The 17038-nt window shown below is 48.0% G+C and overlaps 1 protein-coding gene across 1 annotated transcript; it reads right to left on the bottom strand.

Annotated features, from left to right (window-relative positions):
* Positions 1–4039: 4039 nt before the first annotated feature.
* On the bottom strand, positions 4040–16796 carry nars1 (asparaginyl-tRNA synthetase 1). Its single transcript, XM_080017470.1, has 15 exons — positions 16642–16796; positions 14763–14845; positions 13715–13780; positions 12817–12909; positions 11424–11513; positions 10943–11021; positions 10544–10614; positions 9924–10010; positions 8945–9166; positions 8424–8623; positions 8181–8316; positions 7166–7279; positions 5695–5826; positions 5465–5596; positions 4040–5065 (listed from the first exon to the last, which is right to left on the bottom strand). The coding sequence occupies exons 1-15, from the start codon at positions 16682–16684 to the stop codon at positions 4934–4936; spliced, it is 1680 nt and encodes a 559-aa protein (XP_079873596.1). The 5' UTR covers positions 16685–16796; the 3' UTR covers positions 4040–4933.
* Between the last annotated feature and the right edge of the window lie 242 nt (positions 16797–17038).

The raw sequence follows: 17038 nt of genomic DNA, 5'->3' as shown, positions 1-17038 counted from the left end.
TCCCTCGGAGCCCGCGGGGGGTGAGTGACGCGCCGCTACTACGCAGCGCGGAGGCCACGCCCCCTCCCCGGAGCCAGGGCACGCCGCGCGTCTGATGCTGCGTTCGGGCCAAACTCGGACGTATCGGGATTCCCCAACCACCAGCCCCCAACACCACCCGCCAACACCACCCGCAACCCCCCGCCGGTCATTGTTGATTGTATTTTCCTGTTTTTCTCGTTTAAATTTGTATTTATTTATTTTATGTTGGGGTGTTTTTTTTGCGTAGGGACATTTTTCTACTTTTAACACTTCGCTGTAATCGCCTGTTTGTTCTGAGGCGTGTCGCCGTGACAACGTGACGTTTAAAAGTAAATAAAATGGCGGCCATGCAAGAGGAACCGTTTTCGCCGTCGACGCTCTGCTGTGTCGGTACTCTACTCTACTCTACTCGCCTCTACTCTACTCTACTCGCCTCTACTCTACTCTACCCGTCTCTACTCTACTCTGCTCTGCTCTGCCCGTCTCTACTCTACTCTGCTCTACCCGTCTCTACTCTACTCTACCCGTCTCTACTCTACTCTACTCTACTCTGCTCTGCCCGTCTCTACTCTACTCTGCTCTGCTCTGCCCGTCTCTACTCTACTCTGCTCTACCCGTCTCTACTCTACTCTACCTGTCTCTACTCTACTCTACTCTACTCTACTCTACCCGTCTCTACTCTACTCTGCTCTGCTCTGCCCGTCTCTACTCTACTCTGCTCTACCCGTCTCTACTCTACTCTACCCGTCTCTACTCTACTCTACTCTACTCTGCTCTGCCCGTCTCTACTCTACTCGCCTCTACTCTACTCTACCCGTCTCTACTCTACTCTACTCTACTCTGCCCGTCTCTACTCTACTCTACTCTGCTCTACCCGTCTCTACTCTACTCTGCTCTACTCTACCCGTCTCTACTCTGCTCTACTCTACTCTACTCTACTCTACCCGTCTCTACTCTGCTCTACTCTACCCGTCTCTACTCTACTCTGCTCTACTCTACTCTACCCATCTCTACTCTGCTCTACTCGTCTCTACTCTACCCGTCTCTACTCTACTCTACTCGTCTCTACTCTACTCTACCCGTGTCTACTCTACCCGTCTCTACTCTACTCTACTCTACTCTGCCCTACCCGTCTCTACTCTACTCTACCCGTCTCTACTCTACTCTACCCGTGTCTACTCTACTCTACCCGTGTCTACTCTACTCTACCCATCTCTACTCTACTCTACCCGTCTCTACTCTACTCTACTCTATTCTACCCGTCTCTACTCTACTCTACTCTGCTCTACCCGTCTCTACTCTACTCTGCTCTACTCGTCTCTACTCTGCTCTACTCTACTCGTCTCTACTCTACTCTACCCGTCTCTACTCTACTCTACTCTACCCGTGTCTACTCTACCCGTGTCTACTCTACCCGTCTCTACTCTACTCTACTCTGCTCTACCCGTCTCTACTCTACCCGTCTCTACTCTACTCTACCCGTGTCTACTCTACTCTACCCATCTCTACTCTACTCTACCCGTCTCTACTCTACTCTACCCGTCTCTACTCTACCCTACTCTACCCGTCTACTCTACTCTACCAGTGTCTACTCTACTCTACCCGTGTCTACTCTACCCGTGTCTACTCTACCCATCTCTACTCTACTCGTCTCTACTCTACCCATCTCTACTCTACCCATCTCTACTCTACTCTACCCGTCTCTACTCTACTCTACTCTGCTCTACTCTACCCGTCTCTACTCTACTCTACTCTACCCGTCTCTACTCTACTCTACCCGTCTCTACTCTACTCTACCCGTGTCTTCTCTACTCTACCCGTGTCTTCTCTACTCTACCCGTCTCTACTCTACTCTACTCTACTCGTCTCTACTCGTCTCGTCTCTACTCTACTCTGCTCTACTCTACTCTACCCGTCTCTACTCTGCTCTACTCTACTCTATTCTACCCGTCTCTACTCTACTCGTCTCTACTCTACTCTACTCTGCCCGTCTCTACTCTACTCTACCCGTCTCTACTCTGCTCTGCCCGTCGTTACTCTACTCTACCCGTCTCTACTCTGCTCTGCCCGTCTCTACTCTGCTCTGCCCGTCTCTACTCTACCCATCTCTACTCTACTCGTCTCTACTCTACCCATCTCTACTCTACCCATCTCTACTCTACTCTACCCGTCTCTACTCTACTCTACTCTGCTCTACTCTACCCGTCTCTACTCTACTCTACTCTACCCGTCTCTACTCTACTCTACCCGTCTCTACTCTACTCTACCCGTGTCTTCTCTACTCTACCCGTCTCTACTCTACTCTACTCTACTCGTCTCTACTCGTCTCGTCTCTACTCTACTCTACTCTACTCTACCCGTCTCTACTCTGCTCTACTCTACTCTATTCTACCCGTCTCTACTCTACTCGTCTCTACTCTACTCTACTCTACCCGTCTCTACTCTGCTCTGCCCGTCTCTACTCTACTCTACCCGTCTCTACTCTGCTCTGCCCGTCTCTACTCTACTCTACCCGTCTCTACTCTGCTCTACCCGTCTCTACTCTGCTCTGCCCGTCTCTACTCTACTCTACCCGTCTCTACTCTGCTCTACCCGTCTCTACTCTGCTCTGCCCGTCTCTACTCTGCTCTACTCGGGACTCCGCCCGCCCGCGCCACGAGCAGGACGTCCCTTTTGTCCGAGTTCTCTGCTTCGCGGGAACGCAGCGCTTGGCCCGTGCGGCGTTCGAGTCGCGGGCGGGGAGTGGGAAACACGCCTCGCCCTTCGTTGCGTCGTTCGAGTCCGTGAACGACGCAGCGACACGACTCCAACCACGCAGCGGTGCGCGATCGGTACGAGGTGGAGCCGCCGCCTGTTCCCGTCGTGTGGCGGCTGTGGAACGGATGGTTTTTTGTTATAGCTTTAATTTTGCTTTCTTTACGGACTATTTGTAGACGGTCACGACGACAACTTCGAGATGATACAGCTTCCGTGTCCCGTCGTTGTCTGGATGGGATGTGAGGCGCTGTCACGGATAGAAACGTGGAGACGGAGACCGCTCCACGGAGTGACGGGTCCGACTAACGAGGAAGCCCATAATTCCCATGTGACTTGAATGCACCATTGAATATGACGTAAATTACACAACCAGGCGGCGGAGGTGATGTCATCAGCAGAGTAGAATCAAACGAGGCATGAAAACGTCACGCAGGGCTTTTCTGGGCAGCTTTTTTAATATATATATATATATATATATATATAACTTAATAAAGTCAAAGTAAAATAATTTATTTTTTAGTAACGAGCCTGCAAAATTCCTTTGGTCAGAGAGTTGTTTGTTAATGTGGAGGTTTATGAATGAATGATGAATTAAAAAATGACTTGGACTTTGCATTTCCTTGTTTTGTATTTGTTCTGTGTATGAGAGCGGACGCTCAGTTGAGTTTTAATCTCATTCCAAAACATATCTCGTCAACACCCACTTTGCCCAAAGAGATAGACGGCGTCCTCAGAATAAACACAAGCACGAGCCTCGTTACTGCACAGGTGTGTGTTCAGGGAGGTGGAGAAGCCCCGCCCTCTTAACCGAACAACATGTTATCTCTCACACCCACACACAGACACACACACCCCCTTATCTTTCACCCCAAGGCTCCCCTGAAAGAGCTGTGTACAACGACCACGCCCTCCCCAGAGCGCCACTTCACACCGGGTGGGAAGTGTTTATTTTTGTTTTGGGCGTTCATGACGGGCGGCCTTCGGGATAGAGAGACAATGTCGGGAATTATTTTCACTTTTAGGTCATCCTCACACTCGTTGACATTAGTTTTTAACTGTAGCTTTTACATTTTTCAGTTTTTCAGAGTCAATGTGTCTCCCCGTGTAAACGAAGGCCACAGGGAACCATCGTCGCGCCCTCCACTGGTGGCAAACTGCTTCACCATTGAATGCATTTATATATTTAAGTACAGATACTTGAGTTAAAAAATAACAAAAAGTACTTTCACTTGAAATACAAAAGAGCCACAGAGCACAGCGGCACATCAACAGCGTTTATTGGCAGAGCTTTGCAGCAGAACAAGTGGTGAACGGAGGGAAAGCGAGCGGCGGCGACACCCACACAACGTTGAACTGATTATTATTTATTTGACTTTCATCCCGGGAGGAGGTCGGCGAGGAGGCGCCCCGAGCAGCTCTGCGCCCCCTCTTCATCCCACCTGGTCCGTTCCACGCCGGGGGCGCAGTCACAAAGACACAGCCTGACACCCGGAGGCACCGGCAGAACAGCTGATGTAGCTGGGCGACGCCATTTGGACTCGACGCGGAGGAGCAAAGCCAGGCTCAAAATGGCCGACGCCGGTTCCACAGCAAGCCGCCTCGCTTCACTTTGAGGGTATTGGCGTCGGGGGCCGAGGGGCCGGAGACTCAAGGCGATGACAAAACAAAAACAAAACAAACAGCGAACAAAACATCGTTGTCAGAGCCCGATGGTGTGAACCGCTGCTCGCTGACGTGGTTTCACCCACGCCTTTCAAAACGCCAACGCGCTGGAAATCACTTCTTCATTTCTTGCTATTTTCGTTATCGTTTACTATTTGTGTTTTGACAGAAAAACCAGCAGAGAACTGGGAGCTGGGCTGGTTCCAGTATAAAGACAGAAGGTTGGACTGGTGGAGGAGTGTGTGTGTTTCAGGACAGAGTGTGTGTGTGTTGTTCATAATGTGTACTTCCACACGATTTGATGAATGGATGAACATTTTTAATCTTTCATTTCCTGCGGTGTGTGTGTGTGTGTGTGTGTCAGTCAGCGTATGTTTCAATTTGTGTGTATGAGTGTGTTCTACAGTTGTGTGTTTCTCTTGTCAGTGTGTGTATAGGTGTAATTACAGCATCAGTGTATGAACTAATAGAGTGTGTGTGTGTGTGTGTGCACTCAGGGTCTGCAGCGCTGGATGAAGCGTGGGTACAGACACACGTCTCTGATGTGGTGTCTGTTGAGCAGCCAGGTGAGGAAGCGCTCCAGCCCCAGGCCGTACCCCCCGTGGGGGCAGGAGCCAAACCTCCTCTGCAAGGAAACACACACGTCGCCACGGTTACCGTCAACACCTGGATACCCATATCCATAACCAACCCTAACCTGTATACAACCAGTAGTACTGCCAGTACCATGTGTACTTCCTACCCGGTGGGTGTACCAGTAGTACTGCCAGTACCATGTGTACTTCCTACCTGGTGGGTGTACCAGTAGTACTGCCAGTACCATGTGTACTTCCTACCTGGTGGGTGTACCAGTAGTACTGCCAGTATCATGTGTACTTCCTACCTGGTCGGTGTACCAGTAGTACTGCCAGTATCATGTGTACTTCCTACCTGGTCGGTGTACCAGTAGTACTGCCAGTATCATGTGTACTTCCTACCTGGTCGGTGTACCAGTAGTACTGCCAGTATCATGTGTACTTCCTACCTGGTCGGTGTACCAGTAGTAGGGCGTGGGGTCGATGCCCTCCCTCTTGTATCCCTCCAGAAGCTCCTCAGCGTCCCAGATACGCATGGAGCCGCCCACGATCTCCCCCACGTTGGGCATCAGGACGTCCACCTGAAACGGGGCGGGAAGACAGGCAGAGTGAGGACAGGCGGCGAGACGTGTCGGTGGGACAGACAGGCAGCGGAACAGACAGGCGGTCAGGGGCCTACGGATTCGGTGAGCCGGCGGTCGTCGGGGCAGCGCTGCATGTAGAAGGACTTGATCTCCGCGGGGAAGCGGCAGAGCAGGATGGTCTCATCGATGGCGTCCGTCATCAGACGCTCCGGGGCCTCGGGGATGTCCTGGGGGGGCGAGACAGGCGGGGTGAGACAGGAGAGAGGGAGGGGAGTATATATGTGTAACACACCAGTGTGAACATTTTTCTATTTGAAGGTTATCTTCACATATACAGCTTATATTTCAACATCTGCATCTTTCATTAGACTCCCAACATTTCATTACATTGTTTGTTCTTTAGGTTTATTACATATTGACAACGTCTCATTTTGTGTTGATCAATTCATTCGTTTTATTTTTAGGTTCATTTTAAGCTTTATTGGTTTTCATTGTGTGTCCACACACACACACACACACACACACACACACACACACACACACACACACACACACACACACACACACACACACACACACACACACACACACACACACACACACACACACACACACACAGCATCCAGTACAGCGCCGCCTGGGGCTCCACCTAGAGGTGAGGGTGGAGTACTGAACCTCCTGACCTTGACACCAGTATCAGTGATGAGGTTGAAGGAAACAGGAAGTAAGAGGTTTGCAAAGGTGCACGAAGCCAAAGTGTTGTTCAGCACACGTGACCCCGAAGCGGTTATTAACCCTTCATGATCCAAGGTTAAGCAGAGGTCACATTACAACATCAGAGATCCAAAACCCCTCGAAACACGTCCCGTCATAAAATAAACAAACAAAGATTACAGTTCTGTTATGGTGTGTCTGGTACTTTCTCTTTCATTTACAAGAGATGTGTAATATTGCATTTATTTCAAGGGTTGAATCATTCAATTATGTTCAATTCCATCATTTGAATTCATGAATCGATTGACAATTGTGATATCACTTGTATTATAGATCTCAATACTTCACTGTTTGAAAGTCACGCAAGCCATTTTCAGTTTAAAGTAGACACCGCCATAGCTACAAACACATTTAAATATGACATTTCTGCACCGGAACGAACTTTTCCACAAAATACCATTGTTATGCCCGTAAAATGGTTAAGCTGAACCGTGACCTCCATCCAGCGTTTTCATACTATGAGACCCCGCGTGATACACAGCTGTCGCTCATCAACCACGGCAGCCGGACAACATACCCACGTCAGCCTCAGCCGGCGGTGCCGCGCGTTCGCACCACCGGGCGGAGAACCCGGCTGCAGTGCACTGGATGCTGCTCAGCTTCTGCTGCCGTGCCTTTTGTGGTTTGCAGCTACTTTCTGTAGCCGCGCGGTGTCAAATAAATGGTACCGACACGTCATCTTTAAAACACACACACACACACACACACACACACACACACACACACACACACACACACACACACACACACACACACACACACACACAGAGACAGACAGACAGACAGACAGACCTCTCCAAACTGGTAGTAGGTGCCGTCGTCCTTCTTGATGTCGTGCTCCTTGAGCCAGTCGATGGCTTCAGTGTAGTTCATCCTCTTGAAGGGTCTCTTGGGAGGCTTGAAGTCCTGAAAATCACACCCAAGGTACAGCAAACGTACTCTTGTCAAAAGCGCAAAAATAACAACAACAACAACAACCCTGTTTGTAATTGAGACGAGGCAACGTCCGGTCATTCCCGCACAACAACCCCCGCCAGGGCGACCAGGTCTGGTATCACTGCCACGGAGGTTGTTTGGCGTTGATGACCGTCTGGTCGCCCATTACCCTGCTCATCACACGTTACCTTGAGGGAAGTTGATAATAAAGCGACAATGATCATTCACAGCGGTTAACACCGTCGGCTCAACCAAAAAGAAGCAATAATCATTCAAAAAAATAAAATAAATAATAATAAAAAAGTTTGTTGCACGGCAAAAGAAAAACGACTTAAAATCAACGTCTTTCATGGGGGCGACCACGGCACGTCAGCGCGGGGCTGAGATCATAACCCGCGAATAAAATATCACGGCCACACAGAATTTTTTTTTTTTTATATGTGTGTGTTAACTTAATTTTACAGTTTGCAGCTGTTTCATTTGGAGGAACGGGGCAGCAGCCTCACGGCTCCAGCTGTGCATTTAAAAATAGTCGTGATTCATCTTATTTTTCGTCATAATTTGTCCAAAGTCTGATAAAATAAGGCCGTCATTTATTATTATTATTATTATTATTATTCAGGGGACAGTGACCTAATATTTTAATATTGCGGGATAGCGGTTAATGATGGGTTAAGGAGGGTGGGCTCTCGGCCGTAAGAGAGCGTCCTTACTTAGCACTACCTAGCAGTATTTATTGTTGCTCTAATGTCCCTGTCGCAATGTAGCTTGAATGTTATTCTCCCTTGTAAGTCGCTTTGTATAAAAGCGCCTGATAAATGACAAAATGTAAATGTCCTGGTGAGGGGCGGTGGCGGCGGCGTGCCCGTACAGGGTTGATGTGGTAGAGCAGCTCAGCGGCAGGGGAGCGCAGCACCCGGTCCACCACGTCACACACCAGCTCCTCCAGGCGGCTCAGCAGCTCCTCAAACGTTATGAAGGGACACTCCGCCTCGATGTGAGTGTACCTGTGTACCACAGAGAGACGCGGTAGATACATACGGTATATACGTATGCAGAGACAGACAGACAGACAGACGTGTAGGTCTATCCGCATCCAACGGGAGCTTCGTACTCAGACAGGTGTCTCCTGGTTCTGGACTGCTCAGCCCGGTAGGACTGGGAGATGGAGAAGGTGTCCCCCAGCGCTGGGATGCAGGTCTCCAGGTAGAGCTGGGACGACTGGGTCAGGTAGGCCTGCTCCCCGAAGTAGTTGAAGTTGAACAGGGTGGAGCCGCCCTCCACCTGGGTCTGCACCAAGGTGGGAGGGGTGACCTGGGGCGGGGGAGGGAGGGGGAGAGGGCCTTTGTTGAAGATATGGTGACTGTATCAACCGTGAGCCCAGAGTACCTCCCCGGTCCTACCGCCCTCCTCCCGGTCCTACGTCCTAGCCCACCCACCTACGTCCTAGCCCACCTACATACGTTCTAGCCCACCTACCTATGTCCAAGTCCACCTACGTCCTAGTTCGACGAGCTACGTCATAGTTCGACGAGCTACGTCGTAATCCACCTACCGACATCCTAGCCCGACGACCTACGTCCTAGCCCGACGAACTACGTCCTAGTCCAACCACCTACGTCCTAGTCCACCTACCTCGCAGTATCCCCGGCTGAACAAGTGGTCCCTGAAGCACTGGGTGACCGTGGAGCGGACCCTCAGGACCTTGGAGACGTTCTCCCCTCGGATCATCATGTGCCGGTTGTTGAGCTGCACGTCCACGTCCGACTCCTCGTTCAGCAGGTTGTCGGCCCCGCCCGCCGGCGCCAGGCCGATCAGCTCCCAGAAGTCACAGTGCAGCTCGTGGCCGCCCGGCGCCTGGTGGCAGAGGGAAGGAAACGCAGCCAAATTGAAGACCCAATCCACCACGGAAAACTTGATTCCGATGGGTCGATTGAGGCAACCGTTGGAGGTCAGTTATTCCAGAGCAATGGACGACAATCTGTCCATAAGGATCGTGCGCTGGTTACCGGGTTTCACACCGACCACATGATAATGCTCGTGCCATCTTGTGGCGTTCCACAGGATCTACAACGGAAGACCTGAAGAGCTCAATGTGCAAACGTCCGGTTTCACATGAACAACAGTAAATCTTTTTTTTTTTCTTCATTTTTGTAGCTGAATACTTTACTGCGTTGTTGCAGTGTTTTCGACGGCGTTGGAACTATTTTTCTTCAACTAGACAAACTAGTTATGAAACGACATACGCGTTGAATCAAATAAAAATACTTTCAGATCAATATCCCGTCACAATGTATTATTTTATTTCATAACTGGCCTTGTAATAAGCAGGGTAATATACATTATGACGACCACCTCCAGAGCCAAGTGGCTGCACATCATCCCTGACAAAATGTTGATCTGGTGGTAGGAGACCAGACCGCTTCTGTAACCGTACACACTCGCTGGTGTACTATACAGAACGCTAGTATTCCACTCAGGACTGTCGCATGTCTTTACGCCACCACACAACCTTTTAAAATCACAACTTCTAGTTAAGAAATCACATTTTCCCATGCGGCACCCAGCCACCAGACCATAAGAGCCAGGTGAGGGTTGCCACGGAGACGCTCACCTGCTTCCCCTCTGGTACGGGCTTGACCGTTCCGTACAGCGCCACCGTGCTCTCCGTGGAGAGGACCATGGCGTTGTAGCACTGGCACTGGGAACGCAACAACACAACCAACGGTGAAAAGCCCAAACTTTCACATGATCTCATAATTACAATCGTTCGTTTTGTTGCATTAACCGTTAAAAATGAAGACGCACATTCAAGAGATGAGGTGAAATGTTGCTATAATATATACTGAAATAATACCAATGATAACAAATGGTAAATGATACAATGAATACATAGAAATAATAACAAAAAAATAGTAATTTCATTAAATATAGACAATGAGGCGTCTAACCACACTCTCCAGGAATACAAGTGTAAATAACCAAGCTCAACTCAATCATTTCATACTTTGAAATTCACAACAAGCTGAAATGAATAGATGTACTTTAACACCTCGAGTAACACAGACATGATTCATGTCTTTGATCCAGAGCTTTATTGTTTTGTTAGGTTTATTGTACACGACCAACTTTCTCCATCAACTACTGTTTTGCAGTTGGGACTTTGAGAATCGCTGCTTCTTGGATTTCCCACCGGGAACGAATAAAGTATCCCAATGATCAGGTCATATTTACCAGTTTATCAGTGAGAACACACTGGAGGAAGCCAGTGCCATCCCTCAGCACAATGAAGAGCAGGTTCTTCCCTAAAACAAACAAACAAGATAAGTTAAGATAAAGCTTTATTAGTCGCACAACGGGAGAACGTGCACAGTTACAGCAGCAAAAAGTGAAAATAAAGAGTCGCAGTCACTCAAGTAAGAATCAATGTGAGCATCACAAACAATATAACAGTGAGAAAAATATATACCTCGGTAGAAACAACATAAATAGAAATCAGCGTAATGAAGCGTATTGCACATATTCCAAAAAATTGCACATCAGGGATGTGCAGACAGACAGACAAACAGACAGACAGGTTGTGTTTGTTGCATTGTGCTTTCTACTGGAGGGAAGAACTGAGGGAGGACGGACCCTGTCGGCGGAGGCGGTGGACCCAGCCCAGCACCGTCACCCTCCGCTCCCTCAGAGGCTCCAGGAGGTGGATCTTGGCCTGGGGACGGGCAGAGGAACGCCGTGAGCGACCGCTCAAACCACCCTAACCTCCTGCCTGGGACACCGTCACTCGCGCTGTCGCCAAGTATTGCCGTGCGATTAATCGGTTTTGATTTTTGTTATTATTTATTTGCTATTATTTCATTTGGCCCCCACAGTCCGGGGAGCCAAATGAACACCAGACACGTCAAAACAACCGGCAATTGCCTACAGGTGAGCCGCAGCTTTCGGCCAAGCGTTTACTATATTTTCCGGCAGAGAAATCCGGTCGTCACGGAAACACATGTCAACATATCAGGGGGATTCACCACACACGCGGCGTTGTGGAGTATCTCAACATGGCTGTGGAGTATCTCAACATGGCTGTGGAGTACTTCAACATGGCTGTGGGCGGACAGACCGTAGTGGGCTCTGGGAGGGCGGGGTCCTTCTCGATGGTGATCTTCTTGGCCTCCTCCAGGTTCTTCTCCCTCCTCTCCGTGTCCTCCGTCTGTGGACGGCACGAGAGAAGACGCTTTCAAGGTGGAGCTACATTTACAGCGTAAACACACCTCGACGCCGCTGTGAAGACCCGCACGCCATGGGACTTGGTTTGGTCAAATGTGGAAGCCAAAGCCCCGCCCCCTTTAAAACCCTTAGAATTCAACAAGACCTGACCTGAGATGGATCTGGAATAGTGTGTTGAAAGGACAGTTCTCTCAATTCCATTTTTCATTTACAATTTTTATTTTGACTTTAAGCCACACACAATAGTTTTTTTTTTTTTTTTTTTTAAGGTCCCTATAAAAGTGCATAATTGTATTCAAGGTCAAGGTTGGGGAAAAACAAATGGTCCTGGTTTCTCTTCACTAACTGCTTTTTGCTCCGTCAACTATTTTGGCACCGCGACTCCAAGCGCAGGCGGCGGAACAAAGGCGTAGCTTGTTTTGACATGAAGGACAGCCCGTTCACTCGGTTTTACACTAAATCCGACAAACGACAATGACTGACTCATTCATTTCTAATGCACAAGAAGAACAGCATTTATTTTTTAGGGTCATTTTTACTGCTTTAGTAACTTTAAGGTTTATATATTGTTTATCAACAAACTTACTGTATATTCCATATTTAGTTTTACTTAAGTGTTGATGGTTAGGTATATTGTATATTTTAAAAATGTTTCACTTGAGGTTTATTGTGTATTTCCATTATTTTTTCTCCATTTTGCTGCTATTGCCTTATTATTAATAGTAAAAGTATTATCATTATCGCCTATTTTTCCTGTGAGCTGCTATGACGCTACAGTTTCCCTCCGGGGATGAATAAAGCGTCTCTCAACAACCCCCCCCCCCCCCCCTCTGTCATCGGCCACGCCCACCTGGAGCCACGCGACGACAGGAAGTCGCCGTTTTTGCTGGAACTGCACAACTACTAAGCAAATAAATTGCGTAGATAATAAAAAATAAAAGCGTTGGGCGTCACCACATCCACTAATCCAGTTTCATATTCACTGATTGTGTTTTTAACCCCCCACGGCATGTTTTAAACTCCCTGTAGGAAAATTGTAAATGTCCATCCGAGCAAACGCCTGTGTCTGTCTGGAGGAGACCCAGCTCTCCCACTTTCAACCACATATTATGGGATGCGAAATACAGACACATGCACTCCGACGACCACGAGTGGGCGCTCCGATGGTCGGTTGGGTCCCTGCCAGTGTACTATCCTCTACACCCAGGGTCATGTGTTTGTTGCTCTTTCATTCCATACGAACAGAAGGTCAGGTTGAGTCACCTGCCTCCTCCTCCTCCACTCACCTCTTTCTTGTCTTTGGCGCTGCTCTTCATCTGTTCCCGGTTCCAGGCTTTCCTGGTGTTCTTCATCTGCGTTTTAGAAATCACCGCCCAGCGCTGGGGGAGACACACGCGCAGCCTTGAGTCTTGAGAATAACACATCAACACCAATCTCACAATCACCACTTCATGGGACGTGCTTCAATAAAAAAAGAAAAGCTTCAGCCACACAAGTGTTTTCATCAAACGCAAACAATTTCACAGTAAAATTAACTTTTATTGTTAGCTTTATTTTGATCTTTACATCGACTGTATATTACCATTTTTTCCAATCTTTTAGTTAAGATTTAGGTTTATTATATGTTGCCCATTTATTGCAATTTTGATTTTTTTTAATTCTTATTACTTTATTATTATTATTATTATCATTATTGCCTATTCTGACACTGACAGTCATTTCCTTCCAGGGATGGAAGGATCCATTTGTCCAACATTCTCAAATGATATTATCATGACAACAATGTTATCGCACATTAATATTAATATCATCATGTCATTGATATTAATATCATCATGTCATTAATATGAATTAAGATTGCACACGTCCTGTCAGACACGAGTGGCTCCATAGTCCGTTTATAAACAAACATGATATGTTAATCATATTCTCATGCTGATATTAATAATTCAATCCAAGTTGGATTTAGTGCCGTGACACCGTGGGCACAGACTGCTGATGTCGGCTACTTTGTCATTTGCCAGAACGTCTCACAATGACAAATGCCGGTTCAGCGGGTTCACAAAAAAATAAAAACGGGTTTGGGCTCAAACACGGGACCGCACCGGCAAGACCGGAAATCCACCCAACTCCGGTCCGAAGCAAATTGAATTTAAAGGGCTGTCAGTCAGTGGTGTGTGCTACCTCGCCCTCCTTCTGCGAGTCCACGTAGACGGTGGGAAACGGCTCCTTTCCAGCCGTCAACAGCGCCTGAGGAATGAGGAAGAACGTTATTATCAGGATCATCACGGCATCACCCGCAAAGGGAGGAAGACACCTTTGCCTGCGCGAGCACTGCGTGTCGATTACGCACATTCGAGTATTTTTCAAGCTTATAGAGCTTGTGCGTAATCACCGGGTGTCATGACATTTCACTGCATATATGTACGACCGTATGTGTATGTATGTGACAAATAATCTCAATGACTTCAACTTGAACTTTTTGGGGAAAAGACTGAAACAAAAACAGGCCTGGCCTCACAAATCAGAGCACTTTTCCTTTTGATTTCTCTCGGGCGGGGCCCTGTTAACAGCGTTGCACGGAGCCCAAACAGGAAACACCCCAACGGGCACAACCAGAACAATAATACGTCGATAATATCCCTGCAAAACTCCATCATAATAATAATAATAATAATAATAATAAACAACATATATTTTTTTCCCCTCAAACTTGGGCTATTTTTTTATTATTAATAATAATAATAGTGCATTTTATTTATAAAGAACTTTACTCAGAACTCAAAGCACTGTACTTGACATTTAACTGCATATATATGAAAGTATGTATGTATATGTATAGGACGAATAAACCTCTTGAATCTTGTACCATTACAACAAGATCATATCAAAGCAAAAAATGATTTTTACTTTACTTTCTATCAAGAAATCTTATTTGACTATATTATAATTATTATTATAATTAATAAATAAAAGTAAATAAAAATGTTTTTTAATAAATAAAGCTTTTTTCTATATACTTATAATCTGTAGAAAAGCACCAATCCTCTCCATTTTTGTCAATGCACCTGGTGGAATAAAGTGATTCAGTGTGTGACTCAGACTTAACGCTGTTTCCCTAGAAACGGCCGCTCAAAAAGCGCCGACATGCCCACTGCTTTGAGAGGCGTAGAGGACAGCTCCGGCTGAGTTGCGACTGTTGCTTTGGACTCGGGCTGGGACGTCCACGCACCTTCAGGGGGGTCTTGAAAGGCTTCCCCTCCGTTCCGTCTCCATCCTGGTCGCTGCCGTGTTTGTCCGACACGTAGAGCTCTCCTGGAAAAGAGGAGGAGGAAAGTTTTACCATCACCTCCACCAGGGATCCCCCGGGGGTCCTCCAGGGGCCCATTACCAAGACGTTAGAGAACGTCCAGTTACCACCGCTCGGGTCCTGGCTCCACTGGATCAGATCTAATCAATAAGAAAATTGATCAGATCGGATCCACCGACGGAAGATGATCAAATGGATCAAACTGAGGATCCCGGCGTGGATGAGGTTGAGAACCATTGAGCCAGGAGACAGTCAAGGAGCTAGGAGACAGTCAAGGAGACAAGCTAGGAGACAGTCTAGGAGCTAGGAGACAGTCAAGCAGACAAGCTAGGAGACAGTCTAGGAGCTAGGAGACAGTCAAGCAGACAAGCTAGGAGACAGTCTAGGAGCTGGAGACAGTCAAGGAGACAAGCTCGGAGACAGTCAAGGAGCTAGGAGACAGTCAAGGAGCTAGGAGACAGTCAAGGAGACAAGCTAGGAGACAGTCTAGGAGCTAGGAGACAGTCAAGCAGACAAGCTAGGAGACAGTCTAGGAGCTGGAGACAGTCAAGGAGACAAGCTAGGAGACAGTCAAGGAGCTAGGAGACAGTCAAGGAGCTAGGAGACGGTGAAGGAGCTAGGAGACGGTGAAGGAGACGGTGAAGGAGCTAGGAGACGGTGAAGGAGCTAGGAGACGGTGAAGGAGCTAGGAGACAGTCTAGGAGCTAGGAGACAGTCAAGGAGCTAGGAGACAGTCAAGGAGCTAGGAGACAGTCTAGGAGCTAGGAGACAGTCAAGGAGCTGGAGACAGTCTAGGAGCTGGAGACAGTCTAGGAGCTAGGAGACAGTCAAGGAGACAAGCTAGGAGACAGTCTAGGAGCTAGGAGACAGTCAAGGAGACAAGCTAGGAGACAGTCAAGGAGCTAGGAGACAGTCAAGGAGCTAGGAGACTGTGAAGGAGCTAGGAGACGGTCAAGGAGCTAGGAGACGGTGAAGGAGCTAGGAGACAGTCTAGGAGTTAGGAGACAGTCTAGGAGCTAGGAGACAGTCTAGGAGCTAGGAGACAGTCTAGGAGCAGGAGACAGTCTAGGAGCTAGGAGACAGTCAAGGAGCTAGGAGACAGTCAAGGAGCTAGGAGACAGTCAAGGAGACAAGCTAGGAGACAGTCAAGGAGACAAGCTAGGAGACAGTCAAGGAGACAAGCTAGGAGACAGTCTAGGAGCTAGGAGACAGTCTAGGAGCTGGAGACAGTCAAGGAGACAAGCAAGGAGACAGTCTAGGAGCTAGGAGACAGTCAAGGAGCTAGGAGACAGTCAATGAGCTGGAGACAGTCAAGGAGCTAGGAGACAGTCAAGGAGACAAGCTAGGAGACAGTCTAGGTGATTATATTATGTTGCTAGTTAATATAATAGGTAATATAATTCATCTGTAAATGAAATGATGTATAGAAGAAGAGTACACACACGTACACACACGTATACAGGTACTTGTATATACACGTTGGTTCATACATATACAGTACACCCCTATATACACGGACATGTGGAGGAAATGAGTTTGAGGGATGCTTTATTATTTGACATAAAACTTACATGAAACCCGTATTGTTTGAATACATTAGGGAAGTGCTGCTCTGGACTATTTTTGAATTGAATAGAATTATAATAATAATAATAATAATAATAATAATAATAATAATATTGACAGGCGCGCTAACGAACAGCCCGGACTGATGCAATACACTGCGACGCCCGTGAAGCTAAGCTAAAGCTAACCGCGTTAACCCACAGCGGGCTAAGCTAAGCCACGGCACGGATCTTACCCACGGAGAGCTCCGCCGCGTCTTTAGCCATCCCCTCCGACATGTTGTTCCCGGTTCCTCCGGCGAGCGGGGCTTCCTGTGCGGCTTGTGGAGGAGGACGCGGGTCGGTGCGAGTCCGTGTGGGTCGAAGCGCGGACACGAGACCGTTTGCATCAGCTTCCGGCACCAAGCCACGCCCCTCGCGACGGAAGGTTCGATTTGGTTGTAAGATCCTCCTCTTCCTGTTCCTCTTCCTGTTCCTCTTCCTCTTCCTGTTCCTCTTCCTGTTCCTCTTCCTCTTCCACCGACCGACTCCTTTTTTTGTGAGTGACTCATCAAGGACCGACTCTCCAAAAGGGAGTCGAACCTCTCGTCCCTGCCTGACGTCAGCCTTCCAGCGGCGGAGCGGGACTAACCA

Source organism: Zeus faber, assembly GCF_960531495.2.
Source record: "Zeus faber genome assembly, chromosome: 17".
NCBI lineage: Eukaryota > Metazoa > Chordata > Actinopteri > Zeiformes > Zeidae > Zeus > Zeus faber.
The sequence above is the reverse complement of the archived record's forward strand: the minus strand, read 5'-3'. Positions and strand labels throughout refer to the sequence as shown.

Bases quoted from the DNA above. Each gene is read 5' to 3' on its own strand.
- nars1 (XM_080017470.1), bottom strand. From the start codon at position 16,684: ATGTCGGAGGGGATGGCTAAAGACGCGGCGGAGCTCTCCGTGG. The intron at 10,615-10,942 runs GTCCGTCCTCCC...TGTTTGTTTTAG, and splicing joins CCACCGCCTCCGCCGACAGG to GGAAGAACCTGCTCTTCATT. The intron at 8,317-8,423 runs GTACGAAGCTCC...TGTGGTACACAG, and splicing joins ACCAGGAGACACCTGTCTGA to GTACACTCACATCGAGGCGG.